Raw genomic sequence first — 22,124 nt, 5'->3', positions numbered from 1 at the left:
TGACACCTCCCCAGACGTCGAGGTCCCAGGAGGGCATCTCAAACTGCAGCTGGGTGTCAGAATGAGGAGAGGGAGTTTATTAAACGCTGTCACACTGTACACCGTCTCCTGTGACGTGCTCTGTCCCTCTCACCACCATGCATCTCACACCCATCCACTCTGCTCGTTCATTTTCACTGCTCTATGATCCTGCACTGTGTGACAGTACTGCAATCCGGTTACCCGTGCACCCACCGGTGGCGTTTGAGCGTGTTTGCCTCGGGGCTGCTTTGAACCCCTTGGGTCACCTCTAGGGTACACACCGAAGGAGTGGGGCCCCTGGGTCCTAAGGCGTGTGTGTATTCAACTCTACACGTTAATGCCAAATTACATTCCAACGTGGGTGTCACCCCTTCACGCACAGTGTGGGAACATGGCCAGCCCACCAGGGCCTCACCCACTCCTGATGCGGTCTGCCTTCTGAAATCTGTGATTATCACTTTTAAAAAGCCCAAAAGCAGGTAAAGCAAAATAATATGTTGTTTAAGGTTCCATCACATGTAGTAAAACTAGTTTAACCAAAGGAAGGGAGTGGAAATAACTCAAATGTCCACCCACTGATGAAAGGATAAATAAAATAGTCTATCCCTACAATGCAATATTATTCGGCCATAAAAAGGAATAAAGCACTAACATACACTAGAACGTGGAGGAACCCTGGAGACAAGTTAAAGAAGCCAGCCACAAAAGACCACATATTGGATGATTCCATTCATAGGAACTGTTCAGAATAAGCAAATCCGTAGAGACAGAAAGTAGATTAGCGATTGCCAGGGGCTGGGTGGAGTGGGGAAAAAGGGAGGTGACTGCTAACAGGTATGGGGTTTCTTTCTGGGCTGATGAGAAGGTTCTGGAATTAGATAGTGGTGGTGGTCGTGCAACCTTGTGAATATACTAAAACCCACTGAACTGTACATTATAAAATGGTGAATTTTATGGCATGTGAATTCTATCTCAATATAAATGAATGAATGAATGAATGAATGAAAGGGAATGACAGCCACCACATGTAGTGTGGTGGGTGTCTCTGGGGTAGGAGAGGCAGGGGAACGGAGTTGAGAGGGGGCTTCAGTGGTTTTCGTAACAGTCCAGGGTTTAGTTTGGGTGTTCATTTTATTACTAAGCTTCGTAACTTGGAATGTGTTGTGTATTTTTTATATGCATCAAATAGCACCCAGTGTAAATTTTTAACAAATACATGAGAGCCTTTTCTCCCCAACTAGATGGAAGGCTGGGGGTGGGAGAGCCCCCTCTACACATACCTCAGAACCCTCCAAAGCTCCCTGGGGAACACACTTGATGGGCGGGGGGAACCCCGGGGTCCCGCATCTGGCCCTTACCTCCTCGGACACGGCGGCCTCCACCACGCCCGCTGCGTAGGCCTGCAGGCTATCGTTGTAGTGGTCGTTCGTGTGCAGCTCCAGAAAGGCCCACCTGCAGGGGGAGGAGAGGGGACACTTGGTCAGCGAGGGGGCAAGTGTGAAACGGGCCCTCAGCTCGGCATGCACCTGTCTGCAGTTTTAAACCATAGAAAACAACGCAGTGATGAACTGCCATTCACGTGAATGTCTGTCGGTCTGTCTCTGTGCACGTGTCAGGCTAAATCCCTAAAAGAGGAACTGCTAGGTCAAAGGGCACATGTATTTTTAATTTTAATAGATACTGACAAACAGCCTCCCCCAGGGCTGTACTAATCTTCATTCCCTGCCCCTCCCCCACGATAATACCAGCTAATATCTACTGAGGGTTTCTTCTGAGCCAGGCACTGTTCTAGTCACTTCCATATCTATTAACTCATGTACTAGTCCTCATGACAATCCCACAGTCCTGCAAGGCAGGCACCATTCTTGTCTCCATCGTACAGGAGGGGAGGAAGTTCAAGCACAGTGTTACGTACCTGCTGTGGTAGATGGCATCGCAGCCTCTTCCCCCCATGTCCCTGCCTTTTGCTGTGTGGCTTTACATCCCTCCCACCACTGGCCAAATGTCCTTCCCTGTCCCCTTGATTTGGGCTCAGTCATGTCATATGACTTGCTCTGGCCGATGGAATGTGGTGGAAGTGACTTGTGTCAGTTATGAGATTAGCCTTCAAAGGGCCTCCCGTGTTTCCACTTGTGTCCCTGCTATGGCCACGAGAGAAACATGCCCGGCCAGCTCGCTGGTCCCAAGAATATGAGAGACACATCTTGCTGACCATGTCTGCAGAACTATAGCATGAAGCAGAGCTGCCCCAACTGCTCCAAGGATCCACAAGCATAAACGGTTGTCATTTCAAGCCGCTGAGTTTGGGGGCAGTTTGTTACTACACAACACTGTTGCCCAATACTAGCTGATACACATACCAAAGGTCACAGAGCTAAGAAAGGGCAAAGCTAAGATTCAATTCCAGGCAGGCTGGCTCCCAGGAAGCAGATTCTGATCAGGAGGTCTGGGGTAAAGCCCAAGACTCTGTATTTCTAACTAGCTCCCAGGTGATGCCTGGGATATATACTGCATTTCTACAATGTACAAACTCCTGTCTGTGCACTTCCCTGCTTAAAATCAATCTTTTTCATCCTTACTAAGGTGACAGAAAAATTGAATCACGTAATTATAATCCTTTAATGAGTTAAGTTACATATATTTTCTTATTTCTTATTGGTTATTTATAGTTCTTTGGTTCATGTCCTTTACTCATTTTTCTCTACCGTGGTTTTTTTCATCTTATTATTATTATTATTTTTCGGCTGCACCGTGGCTTGCGGGATCTCAGTTCCCCAACCAGGGATTGAACCTTGGCCACGGCTGTGAAAGCACCAAATCCTAACCACTAGACCACCAGGGAATTCCCATCACCTTTTCTTATTGATTGGTGAAATTCTCTATATACATATTAGCCCTTGGCTTGTCACTAATATTGAAAATACCTGTATTTTAATAGATTTTTGCTTTTGTTTTTGCCATATGGTAGTTTTCAGTTTTGTCCTATCAGTCTTTCCTTTATGGTTCTGGATTTCATCCTTGCTCCAAGGACACAAAGAATATTCACCCAGGTGACTTCTGTAACTAAGGAAAACACTTGTGAAGGCAACTTCTATTAAGAAAATGAGGGCAACAGAAGACACTAATGAGACCTTGAAGAGGCTACACAACACGGAGAGCCAGGCTCAGCCAGGACTGTCTCACAAGAATTTGGCTAAAAAGTCACCAAAGAGCTCCAGGACAGGCACAGCTCTGCCCTAGAGAAGACACAGGAGAGGAAATGACTATCAAAATACTCACACCCAATAGTTTTGGCAATCAAGCTTCTTTGAGCACCTACTGGGTGCCAGACACCGAGGGTATACAAGAATGAATATATGTAACTGCTATGACGAGAAAAGGAATAAAGTACCCTGAGAAGGTACGCTCCTGCTGCTACTGAGTAAAATTTAGGAAGGCTTCACAGAAGAGGTGACAGCTGCTCTGCGTTTTGAAGTTTAAGTAAGAGCTTGCAGGGAGAAGGGGGGTGGGGGGGGAGGAGAGGGAAAGTAAAAGAAGGAAGCCTGAGCTCTGAGAGTTCCAAAGCAAAGAATTTGAGCTACAAGATAAAATGGAGCTGTGGGGACTGGTAATGAGGCCCTGCTACTGTGGATAACAATAGCCCCCAGTGCTAAGCACATCACATGTCTACTTTTCTCTCTAAATTCTCCCAAAGACCCTATGACATGAGTTTGATTCTCCCAATTTACAGTTGTGGGACCTGAGGCTCAGAGAGGTGAAGTCACTTGCCCAACAGAGCTGAGACTAACATCACAGAGCATGATGTGCTCTGAGCCTCTACCTTAACTGAGTTTTGTGGGGGATTGTTTTGTCCTTGAAGGTGAAGGAGTTAGCTCTTATCAAACAAATCTAAGAGCCATGAACTTCCGGCTAATGACTCACATATAATCACAGATATGGACAGAAAAACAGAAGAGACTAGAATAAAGGTCTTAAATTTCAAGGAGAGTGGAGGACAAAGAGAGTCTGGGATTGTGGGTCCCTCAGGCATCGTCTGAATCCCCAGGTCTCTCTCTTTTTTTTTTTTTTTTTTTAAATTATTATTATTATTATTTTTAAATTTTATTTATTTATTTATTTATTTATTTATGGCTGTGTTGGGTCTTCGTTTCTGTGCGAGGGCTCTCTCTAGTTGTGGCAAGTGGGGGCCACTCTTCATCGCGGTGCGCGGGCCTCTCACTGTCGCAGCCTCTCCCGTTGCGGAGCACAGGCTCCAGACGCGCAGGCTCAGTAGTTGTGGCTCACGGGCTTAGTTGCTCCATGGCATGTGGGATCTTCCCACACCAGGGCTCGAACCTGTGTCCCCTGCATTGGCAGGCAGATTCTCAACCACTGCGCCACCAGGGAAGCCCCCAGGTCTCTCTCTTATCAACTGTGTACCTTTGGGCAAATTGCTTAACCTCTCTGGGCCTCAGTTTCCTCACCTGTAAAATGGGCAAAGCGATTCCCACTTCAGAGGGTTGCCATGGCAGGTGCCAGAAGAGAACTCACGTTTTATACTCACTAAATATGTGTCTCATCATGAACCTGAGAGGGGAGGTTTGGAGCAATCCAGTAGACATGGTGATGGGAAGAAATTTAAAACAGGGTACAGAATGTAGTTCCCCTCGTGATAAAAAAAAAAAAAAAAAAAAGCGGGGGAATCAAGGGAGAACATACACAACTTACATAAAACCAAAAAGGCTGTTCAGATGCCAAGTCCTGGTTATAACTGAGAGGCCAGTGGCCTTCTTCCAGACAGCGCCTGCTTAAAAGCTCTCCTTCTGCAGGGAGCAGGCTCAGTCAAGGCCACAGTGCTGAGGCCCTGAAGACAGGCAGCAGCTAGGAACTCACCCCGTGACCGGTGCTCACACAGCCCTCACGGATATGGATCAGCGTCCTTGTTCACAGCAGCATTTTTTTTTTAACATCTTTATTAGAGTATAATTGCTTTACAATGGTGTGTTAGTTTCTGCTTTACAACAAAGTGAATCAGTTATACATATAAATATGTCCCCATGTCTCTTCCCTCTTGCATCTCCCGCCCTCCCACCCTCCCTATCCCACCCCTCTAGATGGTCACAAAGCACCGAGCTGATCTCCCTGTGCTATGCGGCTGCTTCCCACTAGCTACCTATGTTACGTTTGGTAGTGTATATATGTCCATGCCACTCTCTCACATTGTCCCAGCTTACCCTTCCCCCTCCCCGTATCCTCAAGTCCATTCTCTAGTAGGTCTGCATCTTTATTCCCATCTTGCCCCTAGGTTCTTCATGACCATTTTTTTTTTTTTTTAGATTCCATATATATGTGTTAGCATACGGTTATTTGTTTTTCTCTTTCTGACTTACTTCACTCTGTATGACAGTCTCTAGGTCCATCCACCTCACTACAAATAACTCAGTTTCGTTCCTTTTTATGGCTGAGTAATATTCCATTGTATATATGTTCCACATCTTCTTTATCCATTCATCTGTTGATGGACACTTCGGTTGCTTCCATGTCCTGGCTATTGTAAATAGAGCTCACAGCAGCATTTTTGACTAGAGCTGAGGAAAACAGGACCCTCCCAAAACATCCAGTGTTAGGGGCCTGATACAATAATCTATCCATATATGCGGTGGGCTTCTAGAACCATGTGGCAGACTGCCATGTGCTGATGAGATGTCAGACACAAAGTTTTTTTTTAAAAAAATAAGATTAGAGAAGGACAAACAGTGGACTCAGGATAACCCCATGTACAAAAACATTACACACACACACATACCAGTATGTATACACATGTATGTATGTATGTATGTTTAGGCCTGTTTATGCATAGAAAATTCTAGAAGGAAGAACAGTGGTTATATATAAAAAGAAAGAGTGGGGAGCGCAATTTACCTTCCACATTCCACCTCACCTTTCTAAACTGCTAGAATTTTTTTACCATGGAAAGTTAAGTACTTGTGCAACAGTTACAAAGATTTAAAAGAGAGCAGTGTGACTCTTTCAAGCTGGACAGAAAGGAAAAGGATGAGTGGAGAGTGACAATTCCCCCCCGAACCCTGCCCCCCCAGCCAGGCCACAGTACCATAAATATGGAATTAGTCACTGCCCTTGTCGGAGAGAGTGCCTTCTGCATTCCTCTCTGATCCGCCTTATTCCAAAGGGCAACTGGGGTGATTCGGTTTGGATGGGGTTTGTGCACTTTGCTTGAGTTCTCAGAAAACCTGGCTACGTAGGTGTCTGCCTATCTTTCCAGAATACCTTGGAAAGAGAGAGATTCCCATTCATGAGGGAATTTCAGTGCTAGAGCCCCTCTGGCTGATCTCTGAGGATCCCTCTGCTGCCTCGGGTCCTAAGCCCTAATCAAATGATTTTCTTTGGGGTGAGGCAGCTGCCGACAGCCAGCTGTAGGAAGTGTCCGGGCAGAGACCTGAACCTAGGTCTCTCTGATGTTAAACCTGAAACCCTGCGTCATACCACACCTCCACTCTCTCCCAGCCTCAGCTTCCCCATCTGTAAAACGGGAAGGCTTGGACATCAGCAAATGGCTTCTGGAATCCCTCACTGCTGTGCTGGCTGACAACTTTGGGAGACTCTACCCCAGTCCCTGGCCAAAACAAAACAAAATAACAAACCACTGGAAAGAATGTGTTTCTAAAGCAAAATGTCCCCATTAGACTGTTCTTAATTCAGAGATCATGTCCTTCCTGCTTGTTTGGTTCTAAAATAGCTGATCTTTTATTAGATGAAATGGGCAGAGATCAATAAATATTGTTGTGGTTTGTTTTTAATGGCAAAAACATTGCTTGGCAAAAATAAAAAGTCGGCTGCACTGAATCTATTTCCCCAATCTTTTTTTATTTCTGGAAAGTGTATGGGCCACACTGTGGTTTTATGTCAGGGGTAGCTAATACCTCTGAGATGACTCCAGGATCTAATGAAGAGGCCACGTTTGGGAAAAGCCAGACCGTTCTTGTGAGATGAGCAGCGGGTCACAAATCTCCCCTCACCTTCATTGTCCCTTCAGTGTACAGTGTGCCCTGGACACCCGCTACTATGTGGGATGTACCACCTCATTTGCGGCTATCACTCCTCTTCCATTCTTGATGGTGTAAGTTTATCTTTTGTGACTTTTCAAAGAAACAGTTGGATAACTAATAAGAACCTGCTCTATAGCACAGGAAACTCTACTCAATACTCTGTAATGGCCTACGTGGGAGAAGAATCTAAAAAAAAAAAAAAATGTAGATATATGTATAACTGATTCACTTTGCTGTACACCTGAAACTAATACAACATTGTAAATCAACTATACTCCCATAAAATTTTTTTTTAAAAATTAAAGAGAGAAGAGAAGAGCTAACACCCATCCTTCTCAAACTCTTCCAAAAAATTGCAGAGGAAGGAACACTCCCAAACTCATTCCATGAGGCCACCATCACCCTGATTCCAAAACCAGACAAAGATACTACAAAAAAAGAAAATTACAGACCAATATCAATGATGAATATAGATGCAAAAATCCCCAACAAAATACTAGCAAACAGAATCCAACAACACATTAAAAGGATCATACACCATGATCAAGTGGGATTTATCCCAGGGATGCAAGGATTCTTCAATATACGCAAATCAATCAATGTGATACACCATATTAACAAACTGAAGGAGAAAAACCATATGATCATCTCAACAGATGCAGAGAAAGCTTTTGATAAAATTCAACACCCATTTCCGATAAAAACTCTCCAGAAAGTGGGCATAGAGGGAACCTACCTCAACATAATAAACGTCATATACAACAAACCCACAGCAAACATCATTCTCAATGGTGAAAAATTGAAAGCATTTCCTCTAAGATCAGGAACAAGACAAGGATGTCCATTCTCACCGCTATTATTCAACATAGTTTTGGAAGTCCTAGCCACGGCAATCAGAGAAGAAAAAGAAATAAAAGGAATACAAATTGGAAAAGAACAAGTAAAACTGTCACTGTTTGCAGATGACACAATACTATACATAGAGAATCCTAAAGATGCCACCAGAAAACTATTAGAGCTAATCAATGAATTTGGTAAAGTTGCAGGATACAAAATTAATGCACAGAAATCTCCTCCATTCCTATATACTAATGATGAACAATCTGAAAGAGAAATTAAGGAAACACTCCCATTTACCATTGCAACAAAAAGAATAAAATACCTAGGAATAAACCTACCTAGGGAGACAAAAGACCTGTATGCAGAAAACTATAAGACACTGATGAAAGAAATTAAAGATGATACCAACAGATGGAGAGATATACCATGTTCTTGGATTGGAAGAATCAACATTGTGAAAATGACTATACTACCCAAAGCAATCTACAGATTCAATGCAATCCCTATCAAATTACCAATGGCATTTTTTACAGAACTAGAACAAAAAATCCTAAAATTTGTATGGAGACACAAAAGACCCCGAATAGCCAAAGCAGTCTTGAGGGGAAAAAAGCAGACCTGGAAGAATCAGACCCCCTGACTTCAGACTATACTACAAAGCTACAGTCATCAAGACAATATGGTCCTGGCACAAAAACAGAAATATAGATCAATGGAACAAGATAGAAAGCCCAGAGATAAACCCACACACCTATGGTCAACTAGTTTATGACAAAGGAGGCAAGGATATACAATGGAGAAAAGACAGTCTCTTTAATAAGTGGTGCTGGGAAAACTGGACAGCTACATGTAAAAGAATGAAATTAGAACACTCCTTAACACCATACACAAAAATAAACTCAAAATGGATTAGAGACCTAAATGTAAGACTGGACACTATAAAACTCTTAGAGGAAAACATAGGAAGAACACTCTTTGACATAAATCACAGCAAGATCTTTTTTGATCCACCTCCTAGAGTAATGGAAATAAAAACAAAAATAAACAAATGGGACCTAATGAAACTTCAAAGCTTTTGCACAGCAAAGGAAACCATAAACAAGACAAAAAGACAACCCTCAGAATGGGAGAAAATATTTGCAAACAAATCAACGGACAAATGATTAATCTCCAAAATATATAAACAGCTCATGCAGCTCAGTATTAAAAAAACAAACAACCCAATCCAAAAATGGGCAGAAGACCTAAATAGACATTTCTCCAAAGAAGACATACAGATGGCCAAGAAGCACATGAAAAGCTGCTCAACATCACTAATGATTAGAGAAATGCAAATCAAAACTACAATGAAGTATCACCTCACACCAGTTAGAATGGGCATCATCAGAAAATCTACAAACAACAAATGCTGGAGAGGGTATGGAGAAAAGGGAACCCTCTTGCACTGTTGGTGAGAATGTAAATTGATATAGCCACTATGGAGAACAGTATGGAGGTTCCTTAAAAAACTAAAAATAGAACTACCATATGACCCAGCAATCCCACTACGGGGCATATACCCAGAGAAAACCATAGTTCAAAAAGACACATGCACCCCAATGTTCATTGCAGCACTATTTACAACAGCCAGGTCATGGAAGCAACCTAAATGTCCATCGACAGATGACTGGATAAAGAAGATGTGGTACATATATACAATGGAATATTACTCAGCCATAAAAAGAAATGAAATTGGGTCATTTGTAGAGACGTGGATGGATCTAGAGACTGTCATAGAGAGTGAAGTAAGTCAGAAAGAGAAAAACAAATATCGTATATTAACGCATACATGTGGAACCTAGAAAAATGGTACCGATGAACCGGTTTGCAGGGCAGAAATAGAGACACAGATGTAAAGAACAAACGTATGGACACCAAGGGGGAAAGCAGCGGAGGGTGGGGGGGGGGTGGTGTGATGAATTGGGAGATTGGGATTGACATGTATACACTGATGTGTATAAAATGGATGACTAATAAGAACCTGCTGTATAAAAAAATAAATAAAATAAAATACAAAAAAAAATAGATAAAGGAAAAAAAAAAGAAAAGAAACAGTTGGGTGGTATTTATCCATTTTACTGGGCTGGGTTTCTGCCTGTTGGGTGGTAGATTTGGGATGTTTCCCAGTTTCCTAATAGGTTAGTTCCCTCTTATTGGTATTCACTTCCTCTCCCAACTCGAAGGCTATTTAGGTCAATCAGCAGGTTGGGGGGCATCAGGTCAGAAAAGGAGGAAAAGCTAAGGTTGGAGGGTTCGGCCTCCCCAGGACCAAGACCAGAGCCAGGCTGGCGCAGGCGCTGCCTCTGGGTGCATCTCTGATCCCTTAGCATTAAATCTAAATGTTTCAGGCTCCATGGGGAGTGTCAGTCCAGAGTCAGATACAGCACAAGTAAGCGGAAAGATTATGGGGGAAGGAGATGTGCAAGTTATCCTGACAATCCCAGGATCTGGTGAAATCTGGGAGCCAGAAAGGAGGAAGGATCCCAATTCTAGGTGAACAGAAGAGTCAAACCATGATTTCCACCCTCCAAAAAATAAGACAGTCACCTGCAAATCAGCGGTTTTACTGCTCGGGGGCCAGGACACCCCAGATGTCTTTCTTACATCTCACTCTTGAGTTCTCAAGAGGGTGTCTTTGAGGGCCTCCGTTTCCCTGCTTATAAAATGGGGGCTTCCCATACAGTTTTCCCTACATCATAGTCCCAAGTGCTGTCAAACCCACAGGGAAAGGGGCAGACTGGACAGAAAAGATGCTGGAACAGTGAAGTGAGAGCAAGAAGTGTGGAAGAGACCAGGGCTCACTCCGCAGTTTCCCCACCTGCAAAATGGGGGCAGAAGACACGCGTTCCTTTCTCTTTCATTCACTCCTTCCTTTAGTAAATAAACAGAGGTGCTTTCTGTGATCCCCCGAATTTCCCTTCGAGCCCCACCTTCAGGGAAGGAAACAGGCTCAGAGAGATGAAGTGATTTGCCCAAGGTCACACAGTGCCAGAGCTGAGCCTGGAAGAACTTTCCATCCAGCACAAGCAGGTGAGCCCTCTCCCCACTTCTCTGTTTTCCATAATTGACAGCAACACAGCCTAGCGGGGAACTGCTGGGGCCAAAGCCCCCTCCCCATGCTGAGCCTTACCTCTGTGCCCCCTCCCTAGCACCCAGAGATTGTCATCTCTCTTAGCTCTGCTAAGCGGGGGCCCAAAACATGTGAGTCAGCAGAGACTGGGTCACCAGATTCCAGAGTCAAGTCGCCACAGAGTTCTGGTTCCCTCTACAGACGCCAGCCCACTCTGTGGCTTCCTCTCCCTGGGAGCCTTCCCAGATTAGCCGCACCCAGCTCCTGGGTCTGCAGCAAATCTTCTCCCCACAATCTCTGGTCTGTCTATCTAATACACTCCCAAATGCCACAAAGCACCAGAACGGGGGGTGTCCACAGTGTCCTATGTCTCCCCAACACCTGCAGAAATGAATGCAAGCCAGCAAAATGGATGGGGGCAGCAGTGGGAGAAGCCGTGCCTGCTGGAGGGGGTAACGTATTCTAAGCACTGGGATGACCCCAGGATGGGACAGTGCAGGTGGGGGAGGGGGTGGGGGGGACACAGGGTTCCCCAAGATTCCCCAACACAGCGTGGATCCAGGATCTGGGACTTGCTGACAAGGCTTTGAGGCAGATGTTCCCCACGCCCAGGATTTTCCCTCCTGGCACTGTCTCCCTGACTGAATGGGGACCCCCTCAGCTCTGTGTCCCCATAGCCAAGAGCACCAGGTGAGTGAATGAATGAATGGGCACCAGCCCTGGTACAAGGCCTGAGAGGGACACCACCCAACTTCCCAGCCAGAGCACATCATCAAAATCCAAGCCACAGATGGGGAAATGAGAGCCCAGACAGGCAGAGGAGTTAGGTAAGAGCCATACAACAGAATGACAGCCTGGGTCCCAGTGATAAGGATAGTGACGGTGACTGCCAAAGATGGAGTGCTTGGCTCCCGACTAAGTATCTGGCCAAGTGACTTCCCCCCGGACCAGGAGAGAGGAGGGACGCAAGGAGCAGAGGCCAAGCAATGATACAGTCTGGGTCTTTGTGAATTTAGGGACCCTCTGTTTTCAGACTGGCCTGGAATCCAAGCTCAGTCCTGCTGCTCTGGTTCTGGAAAGAAGGCAGCGGGGCTGGCACCCACGGGGTAAGCTAAAACCAAGGAAGTGAGAATTTGTCCTGGAGAGCCATTACCACCCCTCTGGTCATGGGGGTGAGATGAGGGCTGAGGGGGAGACTGCCGGCCTACGTGCGGATAAGAGTTACTGTATCACTAGGGAGACAGAGGTACTGTCATCCCTGGCTGAAGGCAAAGGACTGGTCCCCATGAGCTGAGGGATGCGGCATCAGCCCCACCCAACTACGGTGCAGCAGCCTCAGAGGTGGGACACTGACCCCCAGGGAGACAAGGATGGGACTCTGTCACCGGCAAGACGCTGGTCCTAGGGGCAGGCGAGGTCCGGCGCCCACGCAACTCCCTCCCCCGGCTGGTCCGCGCGAGACCGGACCAACCCTTACCCGGTCTCGCGGATGGCGTTGGTAAGGTTGGCCCAGGCCACGGCGTCAGGGTGGCGGCCATCCACCAGGCGCAGCTGGCCCGTCTCAGGGTTCAGGAGCACCGAACGGCAGCGGGAGGCGGGTGGGACCGGCCTTCCCGGTCCCCGGTGACCCCTCGGGGTCGGGATTGCTCCGGTCAGGCCGCTCAGGAACAGCCCGACCAGCAGGGCCAGCACCAGGGCCAGCGCCAGCGCCCGCGTCAGCGCCCGGGCCAGGCGGCCGCCCGGGGCTCCATACATCGGGTCCACCATGACCGTGCGGAGCGGGGCGCCGCAGCCCGGCTCACGTGACTGCACTCCGCTGCGGAGGGCCGGGCCAGGGCTGGAAAGAAAAGGCCGTAGGCGGTGGAGGGGCGGGGCTTGGGCCAAGCCCTTCCGGGTGGGCGGGGCCTGGGGGCGGGACGTAAGGGACGGGGCCATCTTAAAGGGGCCCGGCGCCCTCGTCAGCCTGCTCAAACCTTGCAATGACACACTTCCTCTCAGCTTTTTATTTTTCAAAAGTTTGCACCTCAAGAAAAGTTGCAAGAATAGTAAAGTATAATAAATATCCATATGCCTGTCATCAATTGCTAATATTTTGTCACATTTTATTAACTGTCTCTTCATACTTATATGTAATTTTGCTCAACCATTTGAGAGTTCATTGAAGACATCGAGACGCATCAACCCTAAAAACTGCAGGTGGTCATATAAGAGAAAAGACATTATCCTTCATAACCACAGTACCATTATAACACTCAGGAAATTTACCATTTACTTAATACTATTGTCTAATACAGGGTCTTTATTCGAATTTTACCAGTTGTCCCAAAAATACTTTCTCTGTTTTTCTTTTCTTTTGACCCAGTATCCACTCCTCACACAACACACAAGAATAAACTCCTGGGACTTCCCTGGGTGGTGCAGCGGTTAAGAATCCGCCTGCCAATGCAGGGGACATGGGTTCGAGCCCTAGTCTGGGAAGATCCCACGTGCCGCGGAGCAACTAAGCCCGTGCGCCACAACTACTGAGCCTGTGCTCTAGAGCCTGCGAGCCACAACTACCGAAGCCCACGCACACAGAGCCCGTGCTCCACAAGAGAAGCCACCGCAATGAGAAGCCCGCGCATCACAACGAAGAGTAGTCCCCACTCGGCGCAACTAGAGAAAGCCTGTGCGCAGCAACGAAGACCCAACGCAGCCAAAAATAAATAAATAAAAGTAAATAAATTTATTTTTAAAAAAAGAGTAAACTCCTAAATGATGAGCATCTAGATGTAAAAAATGAAACTGCAATTACTAGAAGTGTATGTATGGGTGAATTCCTCCATAACTTGTGTGTGGGGAAAAAAAAAGGCCTCTAACTATGACTCAAAATCCAAATGCAATAAAAGATTAGTACATTTGACTACATAAAACTTTCATTAACTTTTGCATGTCGAAAACACCATAAGCGAAGTCAAAAGACAAGTGACAAACTGGGAGAAGATATTTATAACATGTATCATGGATAAAGGGCCATTCTCACTAATTTATGAATAACCCTCTAAATTTGAGGGGAAAATGTGAAAAACAGAAAAATAGACAAAAACTATGAACGGACAATTCATGAAAAAAGATGTTAAAATGAACTTTAAACATGGAAAATGCTCACTTCATTGACCATAAGAGAAAAGGACAGTGGTGTTGGGATGGGGCCAGGGGAGTGGGTTTGGTGGCTGTAGCACTGAGAGGAGAAAGGCCTTGATTTGGGGGGGAGTAGTTTGTGAGGGATGGGAAGGATGTTGAGAGATAAGTGCCTTGTCTCCTTCCAGCCTCGAAAGGGCCTGCAGCAAGTGAGTAGGATGATGGGATTCTACCCTGGGCCTCTCTGCCTCTGAATTCTAAGCATTTAACTTCTTAACTATATGGACTCCTGTAAACCTGGCTTTGGAAGCTAGTGAACCATTGTGGATCTCAGCCTGTGTGGAGAAAAGGTTGAAATGGCCATGGGTCATCAAAAACAAAAAGATTCTCCTTGAGTGATAAGAAACCTCCAGAATACTCCCAGCTGAGCCCTGAACCTGAGCAGCAGCCCCCTACCCCAACTTGGGCCAGGTGACCCTCACTGCAGCTGTAATGATCCAAGTCCCAGAGAAAGACCCTCACCCTCAGGGGTTACAATCCCACCTGAGAGCCTGGCAGACATAGAAAACCCTCAGCTACAGCCCCCAAGGGCCCCATTGATTAGCCCAGCCCTTGGGCATTGGCTGAAATGAAGACTCCAGTCTAATAACTATCATGATTTCAAAGTAGTGATAAGTCAAAGATTATTGTGTTTAGCCACTGTGATTCCAGGTTTGTATGTTGCGGCGGCTGGCATTAAATACCCTGACACCTTCAGACCCCAAAGTTAGAAGAGAGCAAAGCACACTGGTAGAGAGTAAATGATGGGCTGTCATGCCTTCAATTAAAAACAAAAAAGCGAGCTAACATGTATTGAAGTTATTATGAACCAGACATTGTTCTGAGCACTCAACATTCATTAAATCATTTAATCCTTATACTCCTCACCTAGGGGACAGGTATCTATTATCATCATTCCCATTTTACAGATGAGAAAACAGAGCTACAAAAAAGTAAGGTACCTTGCCCAACATCACACAACTAGGAAGAGTTGAAGCTAGGATTTCAACTCAGACAACCAGACTCCAGGGCCCATGTGTTCATTCCTTACCTAAAAATGGCAAATGCAGGATCCACTGAAATGCTGCCACGCGGGTGTACAAGGCACAAACAGGATCTGTCAGTGACTGCAGCCACAGTGAAACTGCTGAGGAGAAGGGCAAAGGAGCAATGTAGGGGCTCAGAAGTTCTCAGTCACTCCTCGGCTGGGTAACTACGATGGGTTGAATAATGTCTTTCCAAAGATGTCCACATCCTGACCCCCACAAGTGACAAATACGTTACCACACATGGCAAAAAGAACTTTGCAGTTGTGATTAAGTTAAGGATCTTGACATGAGGAGATTGTCCTGGATTATCCAGATGGTGGGCCCAATGTAATCGCAAGCGTCCTTAGAAGAGGGAGGCAGGAGGTCAGAGTGAGGAAAGGCGGTGTGATTGGAAGATGCTACACTGCTGGCCTTGAAGATGGAGGAAGGGGTCACAAGCCAAGGAATGCAGTGGCCTTTAGAAGCTGGAAAAGGCACAGAAACAGACTCTCCCTTGAAGCCTTCAGAATGAACCGCAGTCCTGACGACACCTTGACTTCAGGATTTCTGACCTCCTGAACTGTAAGGTAATAAATTTGTATTGTTTAAAGCCACTAAGTCTGTGGTCATTTGTTACAGCAGCAATAGGAATGCATATAGTGGCCTTGGGCAAGGCTTTTTGACTTTCTGGGCCTCCAGAGCCTCATCCATATAATGAGAAGAATGGTATCTGTCTCCCTTGCCTGTGGGGATACTTAAACAAGACAATAAATGTGAAAAGGCTTGGTAAGTATCCTATAAATGAGGATTGAATTTTCCAACCCATTTCAGGATACCCTTGACCTCTCTTACTGGCTTTTAGCTTTGGGGTTGAGAGCTCCTCCTCCTCCCTCTCTCCTTCCACCCCCACTTCCTGCTGGGGAAGTCTCCCGCCTGCAGAGTCAGCTTCTAGAACAGCAGATGGCTGTCCCGGTGTCAGAGGGTTGGCCAGAGCCCAGGCTGGGAGGCCATGGGACGGAACCAGATTGTCACATCAGAGAGGACAAAGGCTGGTGGTGGCCACTTCTTCCTCTGCAACTGGGCTGCCCTGTCTACCTGACCAGCTAGGGTCTCCCAGGTAGCCTGTTAATCGTCAAGGGCACTGGGCAAGCCATGAAAGCTAAGCCTGCAAAGGAAACCCAAGCCAACTCTCTACACACTTGGTTTCCTTTATCGGACTCTTGCCTCTACCAAGTTTAAGTCATCCATTGGTTCACTCCTCAGCATTTAAGGAGCATCGAGTACACACCAGCGCTGTTGGTTACCCAGCAGTAATTCCTCTATTTTCCCTTGCTACCCAAAATCATCCACCTGGTCCCAAGGGATGAGTCTTGATTGGTCTAAGCCAATTCTGGCATCCTGTGTCCCCTTTCCAGTGATTGGTCTAGAGGTAGACATGTGACCTTATTCTGGCCAATTAAACATAGAGAGAAGTCTGCTAAGGGATTCTGGGAAGACTGTCTTCCAGTCTATTCCCAGACTGTCTATTAAGAGAGAGATGGGCAAAGAAAAGACCTTTTTAATCTTCTTTTCCCTGGCCACTGCTCTGGACAGTATTGTTGTCTGAGATTGTGATTTCTGGAGTTCAGCAGCCATCTTGTAACCTTGAGGTGACAATGCTAAGGCTGAAATATCAACACATCTAGGACAGAAAAGCAGAAGGATGAAAGAACCTTGATAGCTGGGATGGGTAATTTTATGTGTTCCCTTGGCCTGGCTATAGTGCCCACATGTTTGGTTATACACCAGTCAAGATGGTGCTGTGAAGGTATTTTTAGATGTGATTAGCATTTAAATTGGAAGACTTTGAGTAAAGCAGATTACTTTCCATAATGAGGGTGGGCCTCATCCAATCAATTGGAGAGAGAGAGATAAAGAAAGCAAATATGGTAAAATGGTAATATTTGAAGACTCTGAGTGAAGGATATACAATAATTCATTGCATTCTTTGCAACTTCTCTTTAAGTCCAAAATGAATTTTTTTAAAATAATTTTCTTTTTATTTATTTATTTATTTTTGGCTGCATTGGGTCTTCGTTGCTGCGCATGGGCTTCCTCTAGTTGTGGCGAGCGGGGGCTACTCTTTGTTGCGGTGCGCAGGCTTCTTATTGCGGTGGCTTCTCTTTTTGCAGAGCACAGGCTCTAGAGTGCAGGTTCAGTAGTTGTGGCGCACGGGCTTAGTTGCTCCACAGCATGTGGGATCTTCCCGGACTAGGGCTCGAACCCGTATCCCCTGCATTTGCCGGCGGATTCTTAACCACTGTGCCACCAGGGAAGCCCCCCAAAATGAATTTAAAATAAAAATTTAAACAAAAAAGAAAAAGAAAAAGGGAGCCAGGTACAAACTTGATTTGTTTGATACAAATGCCTGAGCTTTCCTTGGGAGCCCAGGGTTGGAGTACCAGCTCCCAGAAACCCAGAGATGATCTCAGGTCAGTCACGGGCCCTTTCATACTCAAAACCAGTCCTTTTTCAACAAAGGTGGCATGAGGATTAATCCCTCTGAGCCGTGAGAATCCTTTGCAAACTGTACAGCATCACATACACACCAGGAGGGAGAGTTGTGGTAGTGATGCTTTTATTACAGCAAATACTCCCTCCCTCATTTTTACTTTGGGAGGATTTGGATTTTCATAAACAGGATTTGCTGGAAGCTATGTGTGCCCATAGGAAGGCAGAATAGGACACTGGCTTCAAATCCCGGCCACTATTTAGTGGCCATCTGACCTTGAACATGCAACTTGAGTTTTCTGTGCTTCAGTTTCACCATCTGTTAAATGGGGATAATAATATTATATCTCATAGCATTGTTATAAAACTTAAATGGGTTAAAATATATGTTAAAAAGTGGAGGACAGCGCCTGGCACAGGCATAATGCTCTGTGACCACTAGCTGTCTTCATCACCACCATCATCACCAAGGTTAATAGGATTGCTGTCAAGATCCTGGGCTGTAGAGAGACACACAACTAAGTTCGAGCCCTTGATGTAAATATTACTGGCTGGTGACATTAAAGTTAGTTACTTGTCCCTCCAACCTCTGTGCCTCAGTTTCCTCATCTGTAAATGTGGATGATACTAACACTTTCACTTGCTAACATGAGGATTAAATGACGGCAAACATGGAACCCACTTAGTCAGGTACTGGGCACACGTAAGCCTTCACTGAATGGTCAGGAGGAAAATTACCTGCAACACCCATGAGGATGGTTACTATCAACAAAATAGGAAATAACAAGTGTTGGTGAGGCTGCAGAGAAACTGGAACCCTTGTGCACTGTTGGTGGAAGTGTAAAATGGTGCAGCTGCGGTGGAAAACAAGACAGCAGTTCCTCAAAAACTGAAAGTAGATTTACCAATTGTATTAGTCAGTCCAGGCTGCCATAACAAAATACCATAGACTGGGGGGCTTAAACAACAGAAATGTATGCCCAGAAGTCTAAGATCAGGGTGCCAGTTTGGTGAGGTTCTGGTGAGAGCTCTCTTCCTGGCTTGTAAAGGACCGCTTTCTCGTTGTGGCCTCATGTGGCCTTTCCTCAATGTGTGAATGAAGACCGGGAGAAGAGAGAGAGAACTCCGTCTCTTCCTCTTTTTATAAGGCCACCAGTCCTATCAGATCAGGACCCCAATATGGCCTCGTTCAACCTTAATTACGTCCTAAAAGCCATGTCTCCAAATAGAGTCACATTGTGGGGTTAGGGCTTCAACAAATGAATTGGGGGAGGGGGAGGAGACACAAGTCAGTCCATAGCACGTAAGATCCAGCAATTCCACTTCCGGGTATAGATTAGAAAGAATTGAAAGTTGGATCTCAGATATTTGCACACGCATGTTCATAGCAGTACTATTTACAATAACCAAGAGGTGGAAGCAAACAAAATGTGGTGTGTACGTACGGTGGAATATTACTCAGCCTTAAAAAAGAAGGAGATTCTGACACAGGCTACAATGGGAAAGAATCCTGGGGAAATTATGCTAAGTGAAATAAGCCAGTCACAGAAAGACAAATACTGTATGAGGCCATTTATAGGAGGTCCCTAGAGCAGTCAAATTCATAGAGACAAAGTAAAACGGTGATTGCCAGGGCCTGGGGGGAGGGAGGAATGGGGAGTTGTTTAATGGGTATCGAATTTCAGTTTTATGAGATGAAAACGTTCTGAAGATTGGTTGAACAACAATTTGAATATGTTTAACACGACTGAGCTGTATGCTTACAAGTGGTTAAGATGATAAATTTTGTTACACGTTTTTACCACAGCAAAAATAAAATGAATTACCTGGAAATCCCTCCAGCATTAGAGCAATGACCCAAAATAGGCCACCAGGGGGCGCTATGCTTCCATTTCAATTCACAGCCCTCCCCACCCTTCCCACCCCGGGACGAAACTGGCGGTTTCTAGAGGTGGGGGGGAAATGCACTAGGATCCTGGAGAAAGTCAGAGCTCCTCTCTGCTCCCCGCCTTCCCCAGATGGACCAGCTTTGCATAAACCCCAGAGCTGCACCGCATCCCTGCCACATGCCCGCCACAGCCGACTCTGAACCCCGTTCTTTCTCTGGGCCCCTTCCCTCCGTGCTAGAGACACAGCGGGTCCTGGATGGAGTGCGCCCACCACGCCTAGCTGCCCGCGGGCCTCCAGATTGCCCAGGGGCTGGAGAAGAGGCAGAAGTGACAAGGACTCACCTGCCCCCAAGTTACCCAAAGATGAGGGGACACGCCAACGGAAATGAGTCAGAGACCTCCTATCCCAGGTGCAGGGGCTTCACCGTCAACCAGACATGGGGTTTTCCCACTCGGCTGCTCACTTTGTATGTCATTACCTCCCTGGGTCTCAGTCTCCTCATCTGTAAAATCTATATTAATACCCAGGAGGATGGAAAGAAGTCAATAAAATCCCTGATGCTTAAAAAGCACTCAGCGGATGGAGTAATTACCATTCCATGCCCCGTATCTGATGCCGGCCTGGGTCTCCTCCCGTCTCCGGTTGGTTTTCTACTGCACAGCATCTACTCCCGAGTTTGCACTTATCTCTTGAGAAACCTCTCCTGGAGTAACCTGCACCACGGTCTTCTGGACCAGACAGGGTCAGTGATTTAACCATGTAGGACTCACTGGGTTGCAAGTAATAGAAACTCAGTTAAACTACCTCAAGGAAACTGAAGTGTCTCATGGAATCCAAGAAAACAATCGAACAGCAAATTGCTGAGAAGAGCAGATCCAGGATCTGGGCTCTTCGGGGAACCCTGGACCATCCTCCCTGTCCCCTCCCCAAAGCCTGCTTTATTCTCTCCTCCATGCAGGACAAGTGCCCACACTCTCTCCCTCCAGCCCACAGACCCTGCTGCCATTCCTAGAGCATGCCAAGCACACTCCCACCTCAGGGCGTTTGCACTTGCTTTGCCCTCTGCCTAGGACACCCTTCCCTACATCTCTCCTGTGGTTCACTAACCCCTCCTTCAAGTCTTGGCGCAGATGTCACCCCAGTGGCGCCTTCCTTGATTAACTGATTGAAAATTGCAAACTGGGACTTCCCTGACGGTCCAGTGGTTAAGATTCTGCACTTCCACTGCAAGGGGCTCCACTGTAAGGGGCGCGGGTCCAATCCCTGGTTGGGGAACTAAGATCCCACATGCCAAAAAAAAAAAAGAAAGAAAGAAAATTGCAATCCACCTCCCACCAGCAGCATGCTCTAGCCCCTCTCCTGCTTGCTTGCTTTTTTTCTTTAACCCAAGTTCACAAAAAATAAAGAGGGGGTAATCATAACCCTTGATTCAAGCCTACTCTCATCAGCATTTAATTATTAAATTTAATAATATAATAAACACCTGTGAAACCACCACTCGAAACAAAAACTATAGCCTTGACAATAACCTACATCTAACCAGATGGTTCCCCCTGCCCCATCATAATCCCCTCACCATAATCTTCTGGACAGCGCCCCTATGAATATTCTTCCATGTAATGGAAGAATGTAGATGGGCCAGCATTTCTCCACGGTGCATACTTTGGAGTAGAATTGCTGGGTCGTAGGATACATACATGCTTGGCTTTAGGAGATAAAGCCAGACTGTTTTCCAACATGGTAGCACCAATTCACATCCCCACCAGCAATGTTAAGAAGGCTTTATTTTTCTCCACAGCACTTACACTTTCTGATATACTATGTATTTTACTTATGTCTTTGTTTACTGTCTGTCTCTGCCCTCCACCCCACTAGAATGTCAGCACCAGGAGGGCAGAGGTGTTTGACTCTTTTGTTCATTATTGTATTCCCAGTGCCTAGATCAGTGTGTGGCACATAGTAGATGCTCAATAAACATCTTCTGATTGGACGAACAAGCGGATGGCCCAAAACGAGAGCTGAGAGCTCATACTATGTATTATCGGCCCAATTACCTGGGCTGATTTAACCCTCTCTCAGTTTCAATCGCCCCAATCCAGGAAAGGACCACTGGCCAAAAACTACTGATGCCAGGACCCCCAGTCCAACTAAATCAGAGTTCCTGAGGGTGGGGCTTGGGACATGGATAGTTTTTAACCACTCCCCAGGAGATTCTCCTGTGCATCCAGAGTGAGGCCCAGAGCTCTAAGGTAAGCCATTTGTCTCACTCAGAGATACTCAGGCCCCACACAAGTCCTGCTGGATCCAAATTTTAGGGTGAGGCTCAGGGATCTGTGTTCACCTGGCAGCAACCCCACAACCTGGACATGTGGCCATCAGAGCAGCTCCCACCCTGGCCGCTGTGACTGTGGACGCTCCTCGCCCACCAGGGCCAGCTGTGTATGTTACCATTCTGGGGTTTCTCTAATTCCACCACCAGTTCTCAGCTGGCAGCGAATGACCTTGTACCACTCGCCACCCCACCTGCATCCTGCAGCCCGG

General features: G+C 46.2%; 1 protein-coding gene across 3 annotated transcripts in view; it reads right to left on the bottom strand.

Annotated features, from left to right (window-relative positions):
* The window catches only part of PLBD2 (phospholipase B domain containing 2), a 29,212-nt gene extending 16,338 nt beyond the window's left edge, over window positions 1-12,874 (bottom strand). For 2 of the 3 annotated variants that reach the window (XM_007170869.3, XM_057526721.1), the window contains exons 1-2: window positions 12,494-12,874; window positions 1,380-1,473 (exon numbers count right to left, since the gene is read on the bottom strand). In XM_007170869.3, coding sequence (XP_007170931.2) covers window positions 1,380-1,473; window positions 12,494-12,783 — 384 coding nt within the window. In that variant the 5' untranslated portion in view covers window positions 12,784-12,874. The remainder of the gene's footprint in view (window positions 1-1,379; window positions 1,474-12,493) is intronic. The other variant, XM_007170870.3, reaches the window with a different exon arrangement.
* Between the last annotated feature and the right edge of the window lie 9,250 nt (window positions 12,875-22,124).

The sequence above is a fragment of the Balaenoptera acutorostrata genome, chromosome 13, assembly GCF_949987535.1.
Source record: "Balaenoptera acutorostrata chromosome 13, mBalAcu1.1, whole genome shotgun sequence".
In the NCBI taxonomy this organism is placed as follows: domain Eukaryota; kingdom Metazoa; phylum Chordata; class Mammalia; order Artiodactyla; family Balaenopteridae; genus Balaenoptera; species Balaenoptera acutorostrata.
The sequence above is the reverse complement of the archived record's forward strand: the minus strand, read 5'-3'. Positions and strand labels throughout refer to the sequence as shown.